The 14646-nt window shown below is 37.7% G+C and overlaps 2 protein-coding genes and 1 non-coding gene across 4 annotated transcripts; 2 read left to right on the plus strand and 1 right to left on the minus strand.

Annotated features, from left to right (window-relative positions):
- Window positions 1-1048: 1048 nt before the first annotated feature.
- ppp1r8b (protein phosphatase 1, regulatory subunit 8b) lies at window positions 1049-5848 on the plus strand. Of its 2 annotated transcripts, none has more exons than XM_041986972.1 (7): window positions 1049-1140; window positions 1610-1670; window positions 2000-2153; window positions 2470-2687; window positions 2930-3074; window positions 4028-4092; window positions 4282-5848. In XM_041986972.1, the coding sequence occupies exons 1-7, from the start codon at window positions 1088-1090 to the stop codon at window positions 4633-4635; spliced, it is 1050 nt and encodes a 349-aa protein (XP_041842906.1). In that variant the 5' UTR covers window positions 1049-1087; the 3' UTR covers window positions 4636-5848. The 2 variants fall into 2 exon arrangements, with proteins under 2 accessions (XP_041842906.1, XP_041842905.1); XM_041986971.1 differs by lacking the exon at window positions 1049-1140 and adding an exon at window positions 1211-1542.
- Window positions 1772-1933, plus strand: LOC121642510. The gene has a single exon (XR_006010904.1).
- Window positions 5849-7821: 1973 nt separating the features above from the next.
- Window positions 7822-14501, minus strand: LOC121641081 (cytochrome P450 4B1). The gene is made up of 12 exons (XM_041986970.1): window positions 14252-14501; window positions 13744-13888; window positions 13542-13586; window positions 13305-13432; window positions 13014-13138; window positions 12719-12873; window positions 12484-12590; window positions 10994-11184; window positions 10744-10877; window positions 10041-10105; window positions 9604-9686; window positions 7822-9355 (listed from the first exon to the last, which is right to left on the minus strand). The coding sequence occupies exons 1-12, from the start codon at window positions 14441-14443 to the stop codon at window positions 9184-9186; spliced, it is 1542 nt and encodes a 513-aa protein (XP_041842904.1). The 5' UTR covers window positions 14444-14501; the 3' UTR covers window positions 7822-9183.
- Between the last annotated feature and the right edge of the window lie 145 nt (window positions 14502-14646).

Consider the following 14646-nt stretch of genomic DNA (forward strand, 5'->3'; position numbering starts at 1 on the left):
GTTGATTTCAAACCACAACTTCAAATCCCACCTTTTTTTTTTTCAAGAGCTTTTATATTTCCAGTCAACTTTTTAGGGGTTTGAGGCCCCTAGTGGTTCTTTTGGGAAATCAAAATTCTTCTAACTGCATTACTCAGAATTTGTTGCTTTCTTTTCTGTTTCATGTGTATAATTAAGAAAAAAAATGTGACAATTAAAAAAAAATTGTTATGGGAAATCTAGTTAAGTGCACTTCCTCAAACACTACGCTAAAGCTATTTTGGTTTTGCTAAAGTGAAGTACTAGTACTTATACATTTTTTCTTAACACCAGTTCTTCGCGAAGGTTGTGTATTTTACTTTTACTTTTTTACCTCCAACTGACCATTTTACCAACTACCAACCAACTTTAATTCCCATATTGAAACTGTCCACACAAATCATATGAAGACCCTATAAAATGTTGTTTTTTTGTTTTTAAGAAATTAAACTACCAAAGTCAAAAGTTGCTTGTCCATTAGACAATCAAAATTAAAATTGGATATCATAATGATTATTATCAAGGGTAGGGGGTTTCCAAACCTAAAACAGGAAGCCACCCACTCAGATTTAGTTTAAAAGAAACATAACAGACTCACTTCATCTTTTTTTTTTTTTAACTTAAGCCTAATTTCTAGTTGACTGTATGATCATGGCTATGTTGTTAAAACTCATACTTTGCAGGTGAACCAAGATAACATATATTACACTGGGGCGACAACTTAATTTAATTAAGTGCAACTTAATTGCAGTTGAAGGCCCCAGCAAAGTGGGTAGCAAATTCCATCTTGGGCAGATGTCACATTGTATCTATGAATATAAAAAAACAAAAAAAGTTATAAAAGTAGTTACATGCCAATACATTTTGGGAGAAAAGAGGCCACGAAGGACGCAACATCAGCAGCCTTCGTTTGAAGCCAACCAGGTGGACTCCTTGGAACAGTGCTTGGCGCACCTCGATGACGTATGTAGCCAACGAATCTGACGGAAGGATTGTAGGACTACAACTCCCAAAAACCCAATGCGGCGTTTACCCAACATGCAGCTCGGCTTTAACGTATTGAAGCAAGATGGCGAGTAAAACAAGTAAAGATGGACCTCCTCCTTTTGATTGTCCGTCATGGTGAGGAAATGCACATGTTAAAGTAGAAACGGATTATTTATCGGTGATGAATTATTTGATGCAATAAATTTAATTACCGTGCACGAACCATTGATATATCTCATTCTTATACAAGAGAAAAACTTGTAATGACTGTAGCTTTCGTTAGCATCTAAACAGGCTAGCAGCTAACCCGTTAATGATGTTGGCATTAGTTTACAAATGGTGTTGGGTGGTTTCTTGTAGTTAGATAGATTGCATGCTGCAGTTTGAGAAACACAGTTATGAACAGAGGAAAGTCAAGAGTTAAGTGGGGAAATTCGTTTGACTCCTGCACTCCACGCGAGGAGATTATATGAATAGGTCTTCAAGTATGGCAAGAGAAACTAAGCTGGAATATAAATTGTTTCAAGATTTGTTTAGGTGTGCACGCATGTTCGTAATTTTCACTTTTAAATGTTTTAAATAATCACCATCAATTTCCTTTCAGGGCAGGCAAACCGCCCACGGGGCTCCATCTTGACGTGATGAAGGGAGACAAACTCATAGAGGTAACTACAAGTTTGGATATGGTACTTTAGGGTGTAGTAGTCCTACTATTTAACTTAATCATGCACTGTTGGTTATGTCTAACGTGCCTCGTGAATGTTGAATGCACCAGATACTAGCCTGACAGTCTGCTATGTCCCACATGTTATACAGTGGGGTCTTCTGTGGCTGCATGGCTTCAAACGGTGCAAGAACATGAAAAGTCCTGAGATTTAAGCTTCTCAGTGAAAGCAACACTGATGAGTTATGGCTCAGAGGCACAAATGTATTAAAATAATCTTTTCAGTGGTGGTTTTAATGAGCGATTCACAGTATTTGTCTTTCTTTATAGAAACTGATCATAGATGAGAAGAAGTACTACCTGTTTGGGAGGAACCCCGACTGGTGTGATTTCACCATTGACCATCAGTCATGCTCGCGTGTTCATGCTGCCTTAGTCTACCACAAACACCTAAAAAGGGTCTTCCTTATAGACCTCAATAGCAGTAAGACAACATCCACAATCACACTTCCATTCTCATTTTCACTGTCCTGTGATTTGACTGTTAAGATTAAACTGCTAAGAAAGGCTCCCAAAATGTGCACAGACAGATCTGGACTTTGGACACAACTCCTCATTCAAAATGAATTAGGAGTTGTGTCCAAGTGTTTGAGTGATGCTGATCTGACTTTTCAATGAGTTTTGGGAAGAAGATGCACATATCACAAACACAACACAGTCTTATGAATTAATGATTTGGTTTTGTTTGCCCTCATTTTTTGGCTGTCCTAATAAAATAAAACTTTTATTTGCAATTTTAGCACATGGTACTTTCCTTGGACACATCCGCCTAGAGGCCCACAAGCCTCAACAAGTTCCCATTGACTCAACATTATCTTTTGGGGCATCAACACGGACCTACATCATCAGAGAAAAACCCCAAACCCAAGGCAGCGCTGGCACAGGAGATAGTAAGACAGGGGAAGATGAGGAGCTGAAAGGACTACTTGGACTTCCAGAGGAAGAGACAGAGCTGGATGTATGTTATTATAAATACTAAGTTGTTAAAAACTCTCTTGAAGTCATTAAACTGTCTTTTGGAGTTTTCTGTCTAAAATATAAGGATTATGATATAAACTTGGGAAGGATTTACTGATCTGTTTGAACCATTTGCCTTTATTTAGTACATGTCTTAACATTGCCCACAGTTTAATGGGACTCTGTATTTATATTTAATTTATTTGTCAATATACATTTTTTCTAATTTCTGCATCCTGATAGAACCTAACAGAGTTCAACACTGCTCACAACAAGCGCATTTCCCTCCTGACCATCGAGGAAGGCAACCTGGAAATCCAGAGACCTAAGAGGAAACGCAGGAATTCCAGAGTTACCTTCAGTGAAGAGGACTCCATCATTAATCCAGGTACAGGTCAAAGTGAAGATGCTGCTGAAAGAACACAAAAAAACTCAACCAATGAAGCAGCTGTGTTTACACTCTTGGAAACTTGCACTATCCTGGTGTATTTGAAATTACCAACTGTATTCTTTTGATTATCGTGATGAAAAACTCAGCTTTTAAATGTGGGCTGTATGGCTTTTAGATTAATGGGGGAAGCTGCATAAGCTAAACCCTGAAAAAAAAGTTCCATTACAGCAGTTTCTTGCAAGAAAATACTGGTGGTCTGAAAGGAACACCTATTATTGAAGAATGAGCAGAGGCAGAGCCAGCTACCTATAGTAGAGAGCTTGTGATCCATAGAGATGACAGTCTCCTCCTCTGGGGGAACTCTTTACAAATCTCCTTCCCCTTGTTGTTAAGGAGGGCAAGAAAGTAACACTTTGTGCTACAAGCACACTATTGGAGCAGGTCTTCAGCACTGCAGGACATATTTCAAGCCTGCTGCACCCTCTTTTCATATCTGATTAGGTCAATATGCTATTAAACTTTTTTTCTCTAAAACCTTTTGAAACAGACAATATTTTGTATCAGCAACGTTATGCACCTTTTCATTACAGTTATTGAATTTATTTTTAAGTAATTTTATTGTATTCTACAGTAACAGTCAAAAGTTTAGACACAAATCTTAACCTAATCGAAGGAAATTAATTTAGATTAAATCCAATTGGACTTTGGCTACTTTTCAAGTTTACTCTTGAGCCTTCTTTGAAAATATTTTCCTGAGTTGTTTCCTTAAACAAGTTGTAAAAAACATTAATGTACTTTATTTTTCTTATTGGATTTACATAGAGGGTCTCTGTAGTTTAGTAAAAATATAATTTAGCTATGTCACTGATCACATTTGTGGAATTAAATCTTTGATGAGAAGAAATTAATCAGCAATAGATTGGAATAATTGTCTTTTTCAACTCTTACAGAGGATATAGACCCCTCAGTTGGGCGCTTTAGAAATATGGTGCAGACTGCCGTTATCCCTATCAAGGTAAGTGTAAATTTGTGTGGCAATTACAGCAAAAATGTAAGTGGTCCTTTGTACCTTACAGGGAAAACATAGCACTGATACGGTCAGTGTATAACTGATATCTCATAGTGAGCTAGCTTAGTGACATTAGGCTTTTAACATCAGAGGCTTTAAGTTAATATAAGTTAACATTCTTCATCTCTGCTGTAGAAACGGAGATCAGAAGGTCAAAACACTCTGGGTCTTGAAGACTTGACTTCAAAGCGCATGCACGGCTACAGCCTGGGTGGTGGTCTCTATGGGGACTTGCCTCCCACCAGTCATGAGAACCAACCAACAGGAGCTCCAGGTGGTGCTGCCATGCAGGGAGGACTTCCTCTGCCCTTCCCTAATCCAGCACCAGAGGTGGACCTGGCCCCAGAGGCTCCCCAGCCTCCTGTCACCCTTAATCCAACACCTGTAACCGCTCCTTACCTACCAGAGACCCACAACGAGCCACGCAAAAAGAAGTATGCCAAAGAAGCTTGGCCAGGCAAGAAACCCACCCTTTCACTACTCATCTAACTCGCTTTGTAAAGCTGCTGACTCTCAGGTTACCAGCAGATACAGCAGGGACTGTGACCTGGCAACGGTGGAGCAAATCCTTTCAGATTTTTTGTTGGTTTTTATTTCATTTTTTTTTTTTTATATTTGATGTGTTACTCATTGTACCTACAAAGAAAAAAAAAATCACACATTTTTCCTGTTGTCTGTCATAAGAAGTATATTCTGCATCATCAAGTCAGCAGTTAAGTTGTCCATTAACACCTGAATCTTGTTGGGGGCAAATAAAATTGACAAGACTTTGCAGCAAGCATTTGCGTTGCATGTTGGTTGTTGGACATCCTTGGCCAAGTGACAGGTTACATGGATATAATGGGTCACCAAGTTGTGTTTGATGGCTTTGATTAATGTATAATTATATCCTTTTTTTATACAAGTTATAATTTTTGTCACCCTTTCAGAATGTTAGTGCTATTAAAACAAATGGCAAAAAGTACTTTTATATACAATATCTTACTGTGAGAAGTTGGGGCAGTCAAAGACTTGATGTGAATCTGATTTTTTTCCAAACAAAAGGCTGCTTTTTATTAGGAAATTATTAATATGTAATTAAGGTTTTTAGCCCCCACCCCCCACCTTTTAAAAATTTAGTTTTATTCCATGTCTAGGGCAAATATTCCTTCAACTGAGATGTCTTGCATTTTCCCTATGAGCCACTAGATGGTGATTTACGCAAACAGGTCATCCGTTGATGTTTGGCTGCAGGCTTGCGGAAACCAGTGTGTGTGGCCTGTTACACCAACTTTAGCCACAAGCTTAATGTGGCATCTCATGCATGGGGGAAATACAAGCTTCTATTTATTCATTTAAATTCTTGTGGAACTTAAAAACAAACGCCCTGTCCTAACAAAACACTTTCCAAGTGTTTGTTTTTGCTCTTTCCTGTATACTGAGTTTGAAATAGTTTGTTGCTCATTGTCCCAGCACAAATCTACTATAAATTCCATCATTCAACAGTTTGTTTGGATTTTATTTAGACCATCGGCAAGTAGGAGCAAGATAAGGGGATGGACACAAGCAGTATAACAAATGTCAACTTTAATGCAAAATACAGTGTTAAAAAAAAACACTAGTTTTGCTTTAGACTGTTGTAAAAGTCATAGCATGTTAACATCTTTCACATGACGGATTACAGTGCAGGTTATACAGTGTATATTTATTTTCCTTAACAAACTTGATAATAGGAACCACACTGCAGCAGAAGGGCAGGGGAAAAGCACAGGCTGCCGAATCAAACCAGTCATCATCTGGTTATAACTGGTTTATGCCTGTAGTTTTATAGTTGAAAGATCCCCCCTAAATGGTCAAAATTGCCTCCATTATTGGACTCCATTCAGGAACCATAAACTTATTGTTTTTATTATCTTTATAAAGAAGTAGAAGCATTAGACAGTTGTAAATCAGATATTCTAGATATTCAGGTGTAGTACTGTATGTGAAACTAGCAGAATGACGGGATAACATCAGTGTTATGACTTATACTTTATGGTATAACATGAGGGTAACCACCAAAAGATGATTTTTTTTTTTCTCAAGAAAATCAGTTTTTAGAGAGGTTAATGTGACCATTTAGGGGATATTTGAATGTTAGTTTAAGGTTATCTGAAATAATAAATAGATTATTCATTTTTACAAACTGTGCAGGTGACTTTTGTGCTTTTGAGTGTGTGGATTTTGTAATATGACTGTAAATAAAAATCAATTAATTTTTACTGAAGTCTCTGGTCCTGTTTGCGAATGAACCAACCATCACAGTGGAAGCGTACTTAGTCTGATGTGTCATAGTGTGCAAAAACATCTATTGTGAGATGTGACGTGCGTTATGATAATCTTTGTTACATAACAGATGTATGATGTTTTAACAAACTTTTACAGCTCATGATGAGTCATGCCTGTGGACCACATTTTGCTCAGTGCACACATATTGTTACTGAGCTACAGCTCTGGTTCAGTCAATTCAGTTCTTTATAACTAGATCAAAGAGGTTTAATACTCTGTTTTACAGAAGTAAATTCATGCAGCAGGTCAGCAGCAAACTTAGTCTTGTACAAAAGATGAGAGTAGCTTACTTTGTGGAAAAAGCATTATTGTATTTGCATTTGAGACTGTAGCTGCATTTATTTATAAGCAGTGATCTATCAATACCTCATCCTTTATGGTTCTGACATCAACATTTGTAACACCTAGTTGTATGATCACTTACAATAACATTGCTCCCATGAGCTGAAAAATGGTAGTAGATAATCACTTACCGAGGAAACTGAGTAGCTGCCCCTTAATTTAATTATATAAAACAAAAAAGCCCTTCTTCACAAAAGTGGGGGAAAGGTGTTCTGACTCCAGCATCTTCTAATAGGGATCAGGTCTAGCCTGGAGACAGCTGGAAGTTTTTTATGCCAATTTTCCTCACTGTAAATCTCATCTTCAATGTTGGGTTTTTGTACACACATCTATGACACTTTCCCCTTTTAAACCCCTTAAGGTGGCACTTAAGGTCATTATAATTTGAGATATATAGATAAGACCATCTTAACTTGATGTAGATTAGCAAGTGTGCAGCAATGAATAATCAAAGCGGTCATATGTGATTAAATAAATTGCTTATTTTTACATTATTTAAGAGTGCAAGTATATGATAGCCTAACAGCACATCGAGTGAACAACGCTTATGTAGTTAATGACCTATTTCACTTTCTGCCTCTCATTCTCAAGAATACATTCTGGATATAAACACATATCTTAGATGTACTTTGACCTGGTTTGAAAAAGTGCATGTATTAGACAAATCACTTTCATAACAAGCTTGGGATGCACATATTTAGTGAAAATAATACAGACAATATAGAAAATCTTGAAACTGATCAATTTTATTGTTAAAAAAATTTTTAATTTTGAATTTGATAACAGCACCTTTAAAAACTGACAAATTTATAGAATCAACCTTCAGGTTAGTTTATTTCAGTGTATCACCGGTTCAACAGCTTATGACTCCCTTTATCACATTTTTAAATAATACTCCAAATGTTATGAATGTGTTAGAGGTCTGAACTTCATGTCAGGAAGGTCGCTTTAGCCACCTGACTGCGTATTGTAATACTTGCATGACTGCATGTATTGACCTGGATGGCAGCTTATCTTGGACTATAATCTGTATATTGTTCATCATTATTGTTACCTTTGCAGATGTGCAAGTTACCCTTGCTAATTGCTACAACACATTTATACAATCACAGATGCTGATTTTCAAACTGTGCATTGTTAACAAACTAGAGGATGCAACTTCACTTTAGAAATATCTTTTCTCAAACTTTTTACATTACACACGACTTTGAAAAATCTCAGGCTGTCCAAGTACAACCATTACGCCACATATGAAAACACAGCTAAAAAAAAACTACCCTTTTTCATAGGCAGGCTTCAGACAAGAAGCAGGTTAGTTCCAAATGAAAATGTTATTTATTGTTGACTTGTTGGCAGCTACTATTTCATAGTTAAAAGAGTAAATCAGCAGAACTGGCAATTAAGCTGTTTCACACAACTCAAGAATAACCCCTCAGAAAAGTCCTTATAATGTGTCTTTTATACATACAAATTTATTTGAAAAATGTCTCAATACTCAAATCATGTTAAAGTTTACTACCACGTTAGTAAGAGAAAAAAAAACTCACCAATGAACCTACTTCAGTAGAAGTAAAAATAGTTCTATCAGGATCAATCGATGTTAGCTTCAGTCTCAGATTTGGCTATCCACTATCCATCCACTTCATTTTAGGGACAGCAAGCAAAGAAAATCGCAGAGATATGTTGTTGAAAACAGGAGAGGAAAATGTAATTTCCACATTGGAATTTTTTCACCGTACCATTAGAGGGAGAGCGAGTGCACAACCAGTGGTACATGTCACACAGTTTCAGAACCATGAGCTTCGAAGATGCCGCATCTGTTATTTCCAAGAGGGATTTAAAAATTGATTTACCAAACCACAGGGCAGTTTTCCACTTCCCCTCAGTCTGTATTAAATGTGCTTGGTCAATGAGAATGTCTCAGTCTTTCTAAACATTTTTCTTTTTTTTCATTTGTACGGTAGAAACTTAAGACTTTTCAACACAGTAACAAACTGTGCTCACGACAGTGGTGTGCCGGAGTTTTAATGAGCCCATGGAGCTCCTCCAAAAATACGTCTGTATTTTTTAATCTCTTAATGCAATTAAGTTTGTGTTTATATATATATATATGTAATGCAAATAGAAGCAAATCTCTATTACAGTGCAAGTACTTTTTTAACATATGAAGTGAAAAAATGTCAAGAAAAAAGTGTGAGATTACAACTTATCTTTTGTACTTTAAAAACACGTAATTCATCCTAAAAAATATATACAATTCATAACCATTAGATTCAATGTCAGTGTAAAAGCTTCATTAAATGTCACTTCAGATAAATCACACAAATGATTCCCTTATTCAACAATGTGTTTTTCTTGGGAGTTGCTGCAGCCACTGCCCTTTTACCACTATATCTCTACAGGTTTGATCTTGATGTGGATGCCATTGATTGAGCGGAGAACCAGTCTAGGAATCATCTTGGGTTTCAAGTCAGGGTCTTCTATCAGATGGTACCGCTTTAGCGTCAGGGCAATAACCACCTTCATCTCATTCATTGCAAAATTCTGACCAATGCAGTTTCTAAAAGAGGATGACATAATATATTGTAAAGATAAGCAGATATAAAATCTAAGCAACAAGGTGAGAGAAAAACAATATGCTGCCAGTTGTTTGAGCATATCAAGATTTACTTCCACAGGTATGTGTTACACTAAGCTGCTCTTGTCTCTACTATAACCCCTAATAAAAAATCTTACAATTCCTTTTATTGGCACATGAACATTCAGTGAGTTAATCATACAGTCAAACAGTGTAAGGTGTGTTCAAACCTTGGCCCAGCGGAGAAAGGCACAAAGGCATGAGGTGACCTCTTTGAGACATTTTCTGGGAGGAAACGCAGTGGGTCAAAGACCTGTCATGAGATAAGAGAAATGTCAGTGCTGTGTAAATTACACATTTCCTATCCTGCATCTGTCTACAGAGAATTAAATCTGTTTAAACTCATTCACAAACATAATTTGATGAGTGAATAAAACAGTTCGTAGCTGTCAGGCTTCGCAAGGCAAGTCAGCTGAGCAACCAGAACACTCGGTTTTGCATCACTTATGCATCATCACATGGTTTTATACATTTCTTCTATTATTTGATTCACTTATAAGAAGGGAGATGACAAGCTTCATGTGTTTAATATAATCACTAATTCTATTGATAATGTACTGTAGATCATGTAGAGCATTCTGCTCAGAATGAAATAGTTTTGACTTACATTAGGGTTTTCCCAGACAGCTGAATTCCTATGAATCCCAAACACACTTGTTCCAATATGAAAACCTACAAATCCGGAAAAATAAAGGAGCCTTTTCTTTAAGATTATAGGATAAAGGAATACACATTAATATAGATAAACCCTGATCACTTCTGATCAGTGTTTACTGTTTAAACACACCCAGAGAGATTTGGAAAAACTTGTATGAAATGCAGAAGACACTTGAAATAAAGCCATTGGAAAACATTTAAAACTTAATTTGCTGTGAATATAACCTGTGAACATAATCTAGGGTTAATTTAAGGTTTCATTCTCACTAATAGATGTAATGAGGTTAATGTTTGCTGCTTTGTGTCTCTGTCTTTGTAAAATAAAAAACCAAGTCCAGAGGTCACAGAGTTAATATTTCATCTTCTCCATGTGACATCCTATAACAAAGTCAGTCCTTGAGCATGGCAGTCCTGCAGGTTTTGAATGTTTCCTGCTGCAGCACACCTGAATCAGATTAAATTGGTCGGTAGCCCTTGACAACAAGCTGGTGAGGAGATCCATTTAATTTGAATCAGGTGTGTTGGAGCAGGGAAATTTCTAAAATCTGAAGAAGTGTGACCCTTGAGGACCAGAATTGCCCACTCCTGCAATAACAGTATAAACCAGGAAATTTTGCTTTACCTATTTGGAATTAAACACAAATCTCTCTGACCTGCTGGTAAAGTCCTTCCATCAAAAAAAGTTATTGGTTTGGTGATCTTCCTGGCCATTCCTGGTACGGGAGGGTAAAGACGAAGCGATTCCTTTATGCACATTGTGGTATATGGAATCTTACTCAAGTCCTCCCTTAAATCAAACAGGCAGATTTAGAGATCAACATGCATTAGGCTAGTACCACAACAGTTGCTGAGGCACAGAATGATGCAGATTTGCTTCCGCATCGCAGTGTTTTCATTGCCTACCACTCTATGGTGTCCTTGCCGACCAGAGCTTCCATGATCTCATCCCTGCAGATCTTCTGGTGCTCTGGATGGCAGGCCAGACAGTAGAGGATGAAAGAGATACCGCTGGCCGTGGTGTCGTGCCCTTCAAACATGAAGGTGTCCACCTCTGCTCGGACGTCTTCATCTGACAGACCCTGCTGCTCCTCATCCTGATGGTGAAATATAAAGCCAACATATAAAAATTATTGAGAAATAATAGTAAATTTAAAGGTCCCATATTATGTAAAATTCACTTAATAAAGGTTTTCTAACAGTCATATTGTTCCTCATAGCCTGTGTATGAGGCCCAAAAATGAGAAAATTCTCTCACCTCTCTCAGTTGCTTGCTCCACTTTTAGCAAATGTGTGCTCAAATGAGTGAGTCTGAGATCTTTCCTTTTGTGACCTCACGGAGGGGAATAACCACTGCCCCCGGATACTGTCACTGTCCTGCGCCCCCGGCTAGCCGAGCCTACCCTTTAAAATCATTGAGCATGTGCCAGCGAAAGCCGGATCTTCTCCCAAAGAGGGTTGTGGACAGGCACCACTCATGAACATTTAAAGGTTCAGACACAGAAACAGCCCATTCTCACTAGAGCTCACTAGAGCCACATTTGGAATGGCTGAAATTAAGGACCAAGGCTGAATTTGGGGCAATACACTTTGAAAACAATGTTGTTGGACCTCTGATAACCATATGAAATTGTTGAAAAAATGTATAATATGGAAGAAATATATACCATACTCCAAAAACTTAGTGAAACTACAATAAAAGGAGCATTAAATATACAGTATGGAAACTGGCTGCTGTTGAATATTGGGAGCATTTTGTATTAAGTGGTCAAAAAATGTTGTAATGCTCAAACTAAAATTTGAATCCTTAGATCCTTCACTGATTGCACACTTGAGCATGTGGAAGAGGAAAATTAACTCTTGGATTTACAAAGTTGTACCTCTCTCAGCTTTCAGAATGATTTATCTGATGCATTTTTTAAATGTCAAGTGACTGTTTAAGTTGAAAGTTAGCTTCAGTCTCAGTTTAGGCTAATAGCAAGAAAAAGCTAGATTTCCTTTGTGATTGTATAGTAAAACTGCTTTGGTGTGTGGGGTCATTGCCCTGCTGCATTTCCATACTGCGATTGTTTTGTCAGCTTGAAGGCAGTCAGCTTTCATTACTCTGCAAGATGCTTTGATAAAGCAGCTCAGGTTTTTTTTTTTTTAGAGTTTAGATGGCTTTCAAATTTTTCCAGAGAACAAAAAGCCTGTTGGTTGCCTTTGTAGGAGTGAACATTAGTATGCAGAACATGGTACACACATAAATGGCAGCAATCTCTGCTTGCTTTAGCACTGTGACAAGCACATACACTTATCTGACATCAGTTTTAAACATTTGTTTGCCAATTTGGCACTGGTGCTATTTTAAAGTAAGTTTGCACTTTAAATATTTCAACTCCAAACTTTCAACATACTTTTGCAAAGAGAAGGATGTCCAGAAAATCCAAGTATCTCTTGGTTTGTACACGACCAAGCTCGGTCTCCTCTTTTAGTGCTTCTTTTCTCTTTCTTATCACTTCCTCTTTAAAAGAAAAGATAGTAGATCAGTCTTTGCCGTTTGAACATGAACTGACAAACAGAATGGAAAGTTCCAGTCCCTTTATCATTGGTTAGTTGTTCAGACTGCTGTTAAATCACATTAGAGCTTACTTGTATGATTGTGAGCCACCTTGCATGCTTTTCTATGTCTGAAACCATGTGGGCTGAGGTAGAAAATTAGGTCACTGTGGTATGGAAACATCCTCATTCGAAGGTTAATAAGGTTGCTGAGCTCATACACTGCTTTGATGTATGTGTTTGAGCCCCTGAAATGTTAAAAGTAAGCAAGCATAAAAAACTACACTTTCTTGATTCATGACTCAGACATGTAAACTTTTCTTTATTTTCAACTCAGTGGCAGACGCATGAATTGTGAATGCTTTGAAAAAGGTTTTCATGGACTTACCCATCTGTCTGACAGTTGCTGTTGCAGCTAAAGGCACACTTCATGATGCTGTCTAGTGTCATAAGGCTCACATGTTGAAACAATTCAAAGGGCTCATTGGTGGTTGCATAACTTTCCCATTTGTCCTGGTCACAGTGAGAGAACAGATGTGACATCAGCACAATATGGAAAATATTCCTACACATACACTTTCCTGATATTTTAGAACAAAATATCTGATCTAGACAGCCTCAACTTGATCTCATAATCATCACTTGGATTTCTTTGACTCTTATGTTCTCCATTACATACCAACATAGTTTTAGCAGACTGTGCCATCAGTTGCACATATGGCTTTAAAACATCATAATGGAAACCTGGAGTCAAGAGCCTTCTGTGTCTGAACCATTTCTGACCGCTTGACACCAATAACCCAGGTCCTGGAGACAAAAACAGATACGATGAGTGTGAGTGAGTAAAGCAGTTCAATAAAAACCTCTGCAATATGACAAAACATGCTGCCGGTGGAAAAAAAAAAGGCAGTCTTACCAATCCAAGACTCAATAAACTTGTATGCAAAATCATCTTTTGGCTCTGTTGGGAAGAAGGTAAATAACACTTTGTTACACTGACCTTTGGGTGTTCTATTGCACCATCTGGGCTGGTAAAAAAAAGATATAAAACACTAACATGATAAGCACTGTTTTAATGACAGACCACTGAGTCAAGATTAAAGAAAAATCCCACACACCTGTTGAGGCCAGAATGGTCTTTACATAATCTGGATGGTGAATATTAAGAAAACAAAAAGAGGGGCCAAACCACAGCGGGAAAGCGTAAGGATACTGCTCTGCCCAATCCAGGATCTTTTCAAAGTCTGTCCCATCTTGTTTGAACTAAAAGAGAAAAGACAGCATAGGATGGCTGAAAACACCTTGCAGCATGCATGAGGTCACACACTGTTTACACACATCTTGACATATTCTTGATAAAAAAGGATTGATGGCAGCAATGCCATACACACACACACACACACACACAAAAAATCACATCTTTGATACAGATTTTAATCTATTTATCTAACTGTTTTAAAGGGGTATCTAGTAGAAAGGCTTCATTTTCAAAAATAGTTTTATTACAGTTTGATAATATTCTTTAAAGGATATTACAAGGGATTAATTAGCTTGCATCAGTGTTTCAAATGACAACACTTTTCTTCATCTTTTTTTTTTTCTGCCTGCCCTCCACATTGTGTTTACCTGGAAAACATGTCCAAACAGCCAATGTCCCGGAGGTCCTGGAAAAGCCTCAATGTCTCGTATCACGGTTTTTCTTCTGGCGAGGAAACTACTTAATTTATAAACGGTTACAATGAGACACAGCGCAGCGAACACATAATGCATATGAGGCCAGGGCAGCTGAAAGCTCCTGAAAGCTTCAGTTAACTCCATACCGACGGTGTCCGTTTCTTCCTACTGGGAAAATGCACCGCTTTCCATACAAAGCTGTGTGTTTGTGTATTTGTGAGTGGCTGCATGAAGTAGGCGGAGCCTGCGTGTGAAACGACGACGTGACGTGCTTACGGAAAATTGGGGCTTTGGAGCGACAAACGTCCAACAACAGGGTGATAACCCAGATTATACAAGTGTTTTCA

The sequence above is a fragment of the Melanotaenia boesemani genome, chromosome 6 (genome assembly GCF_017639745.1).
Source record: "Melanotaenia boesemani isolate fMelBoe1 chromosome 6, fMelBoe1.pri, whole genome shotgun sequence".
Lineage (NCBI taxonomy): Eukaryota > Metazoa > Chordata > Actinopteri > Atheriniformes > Melanotaeniidae > Melanotaenia > Melanotaenia boesemani.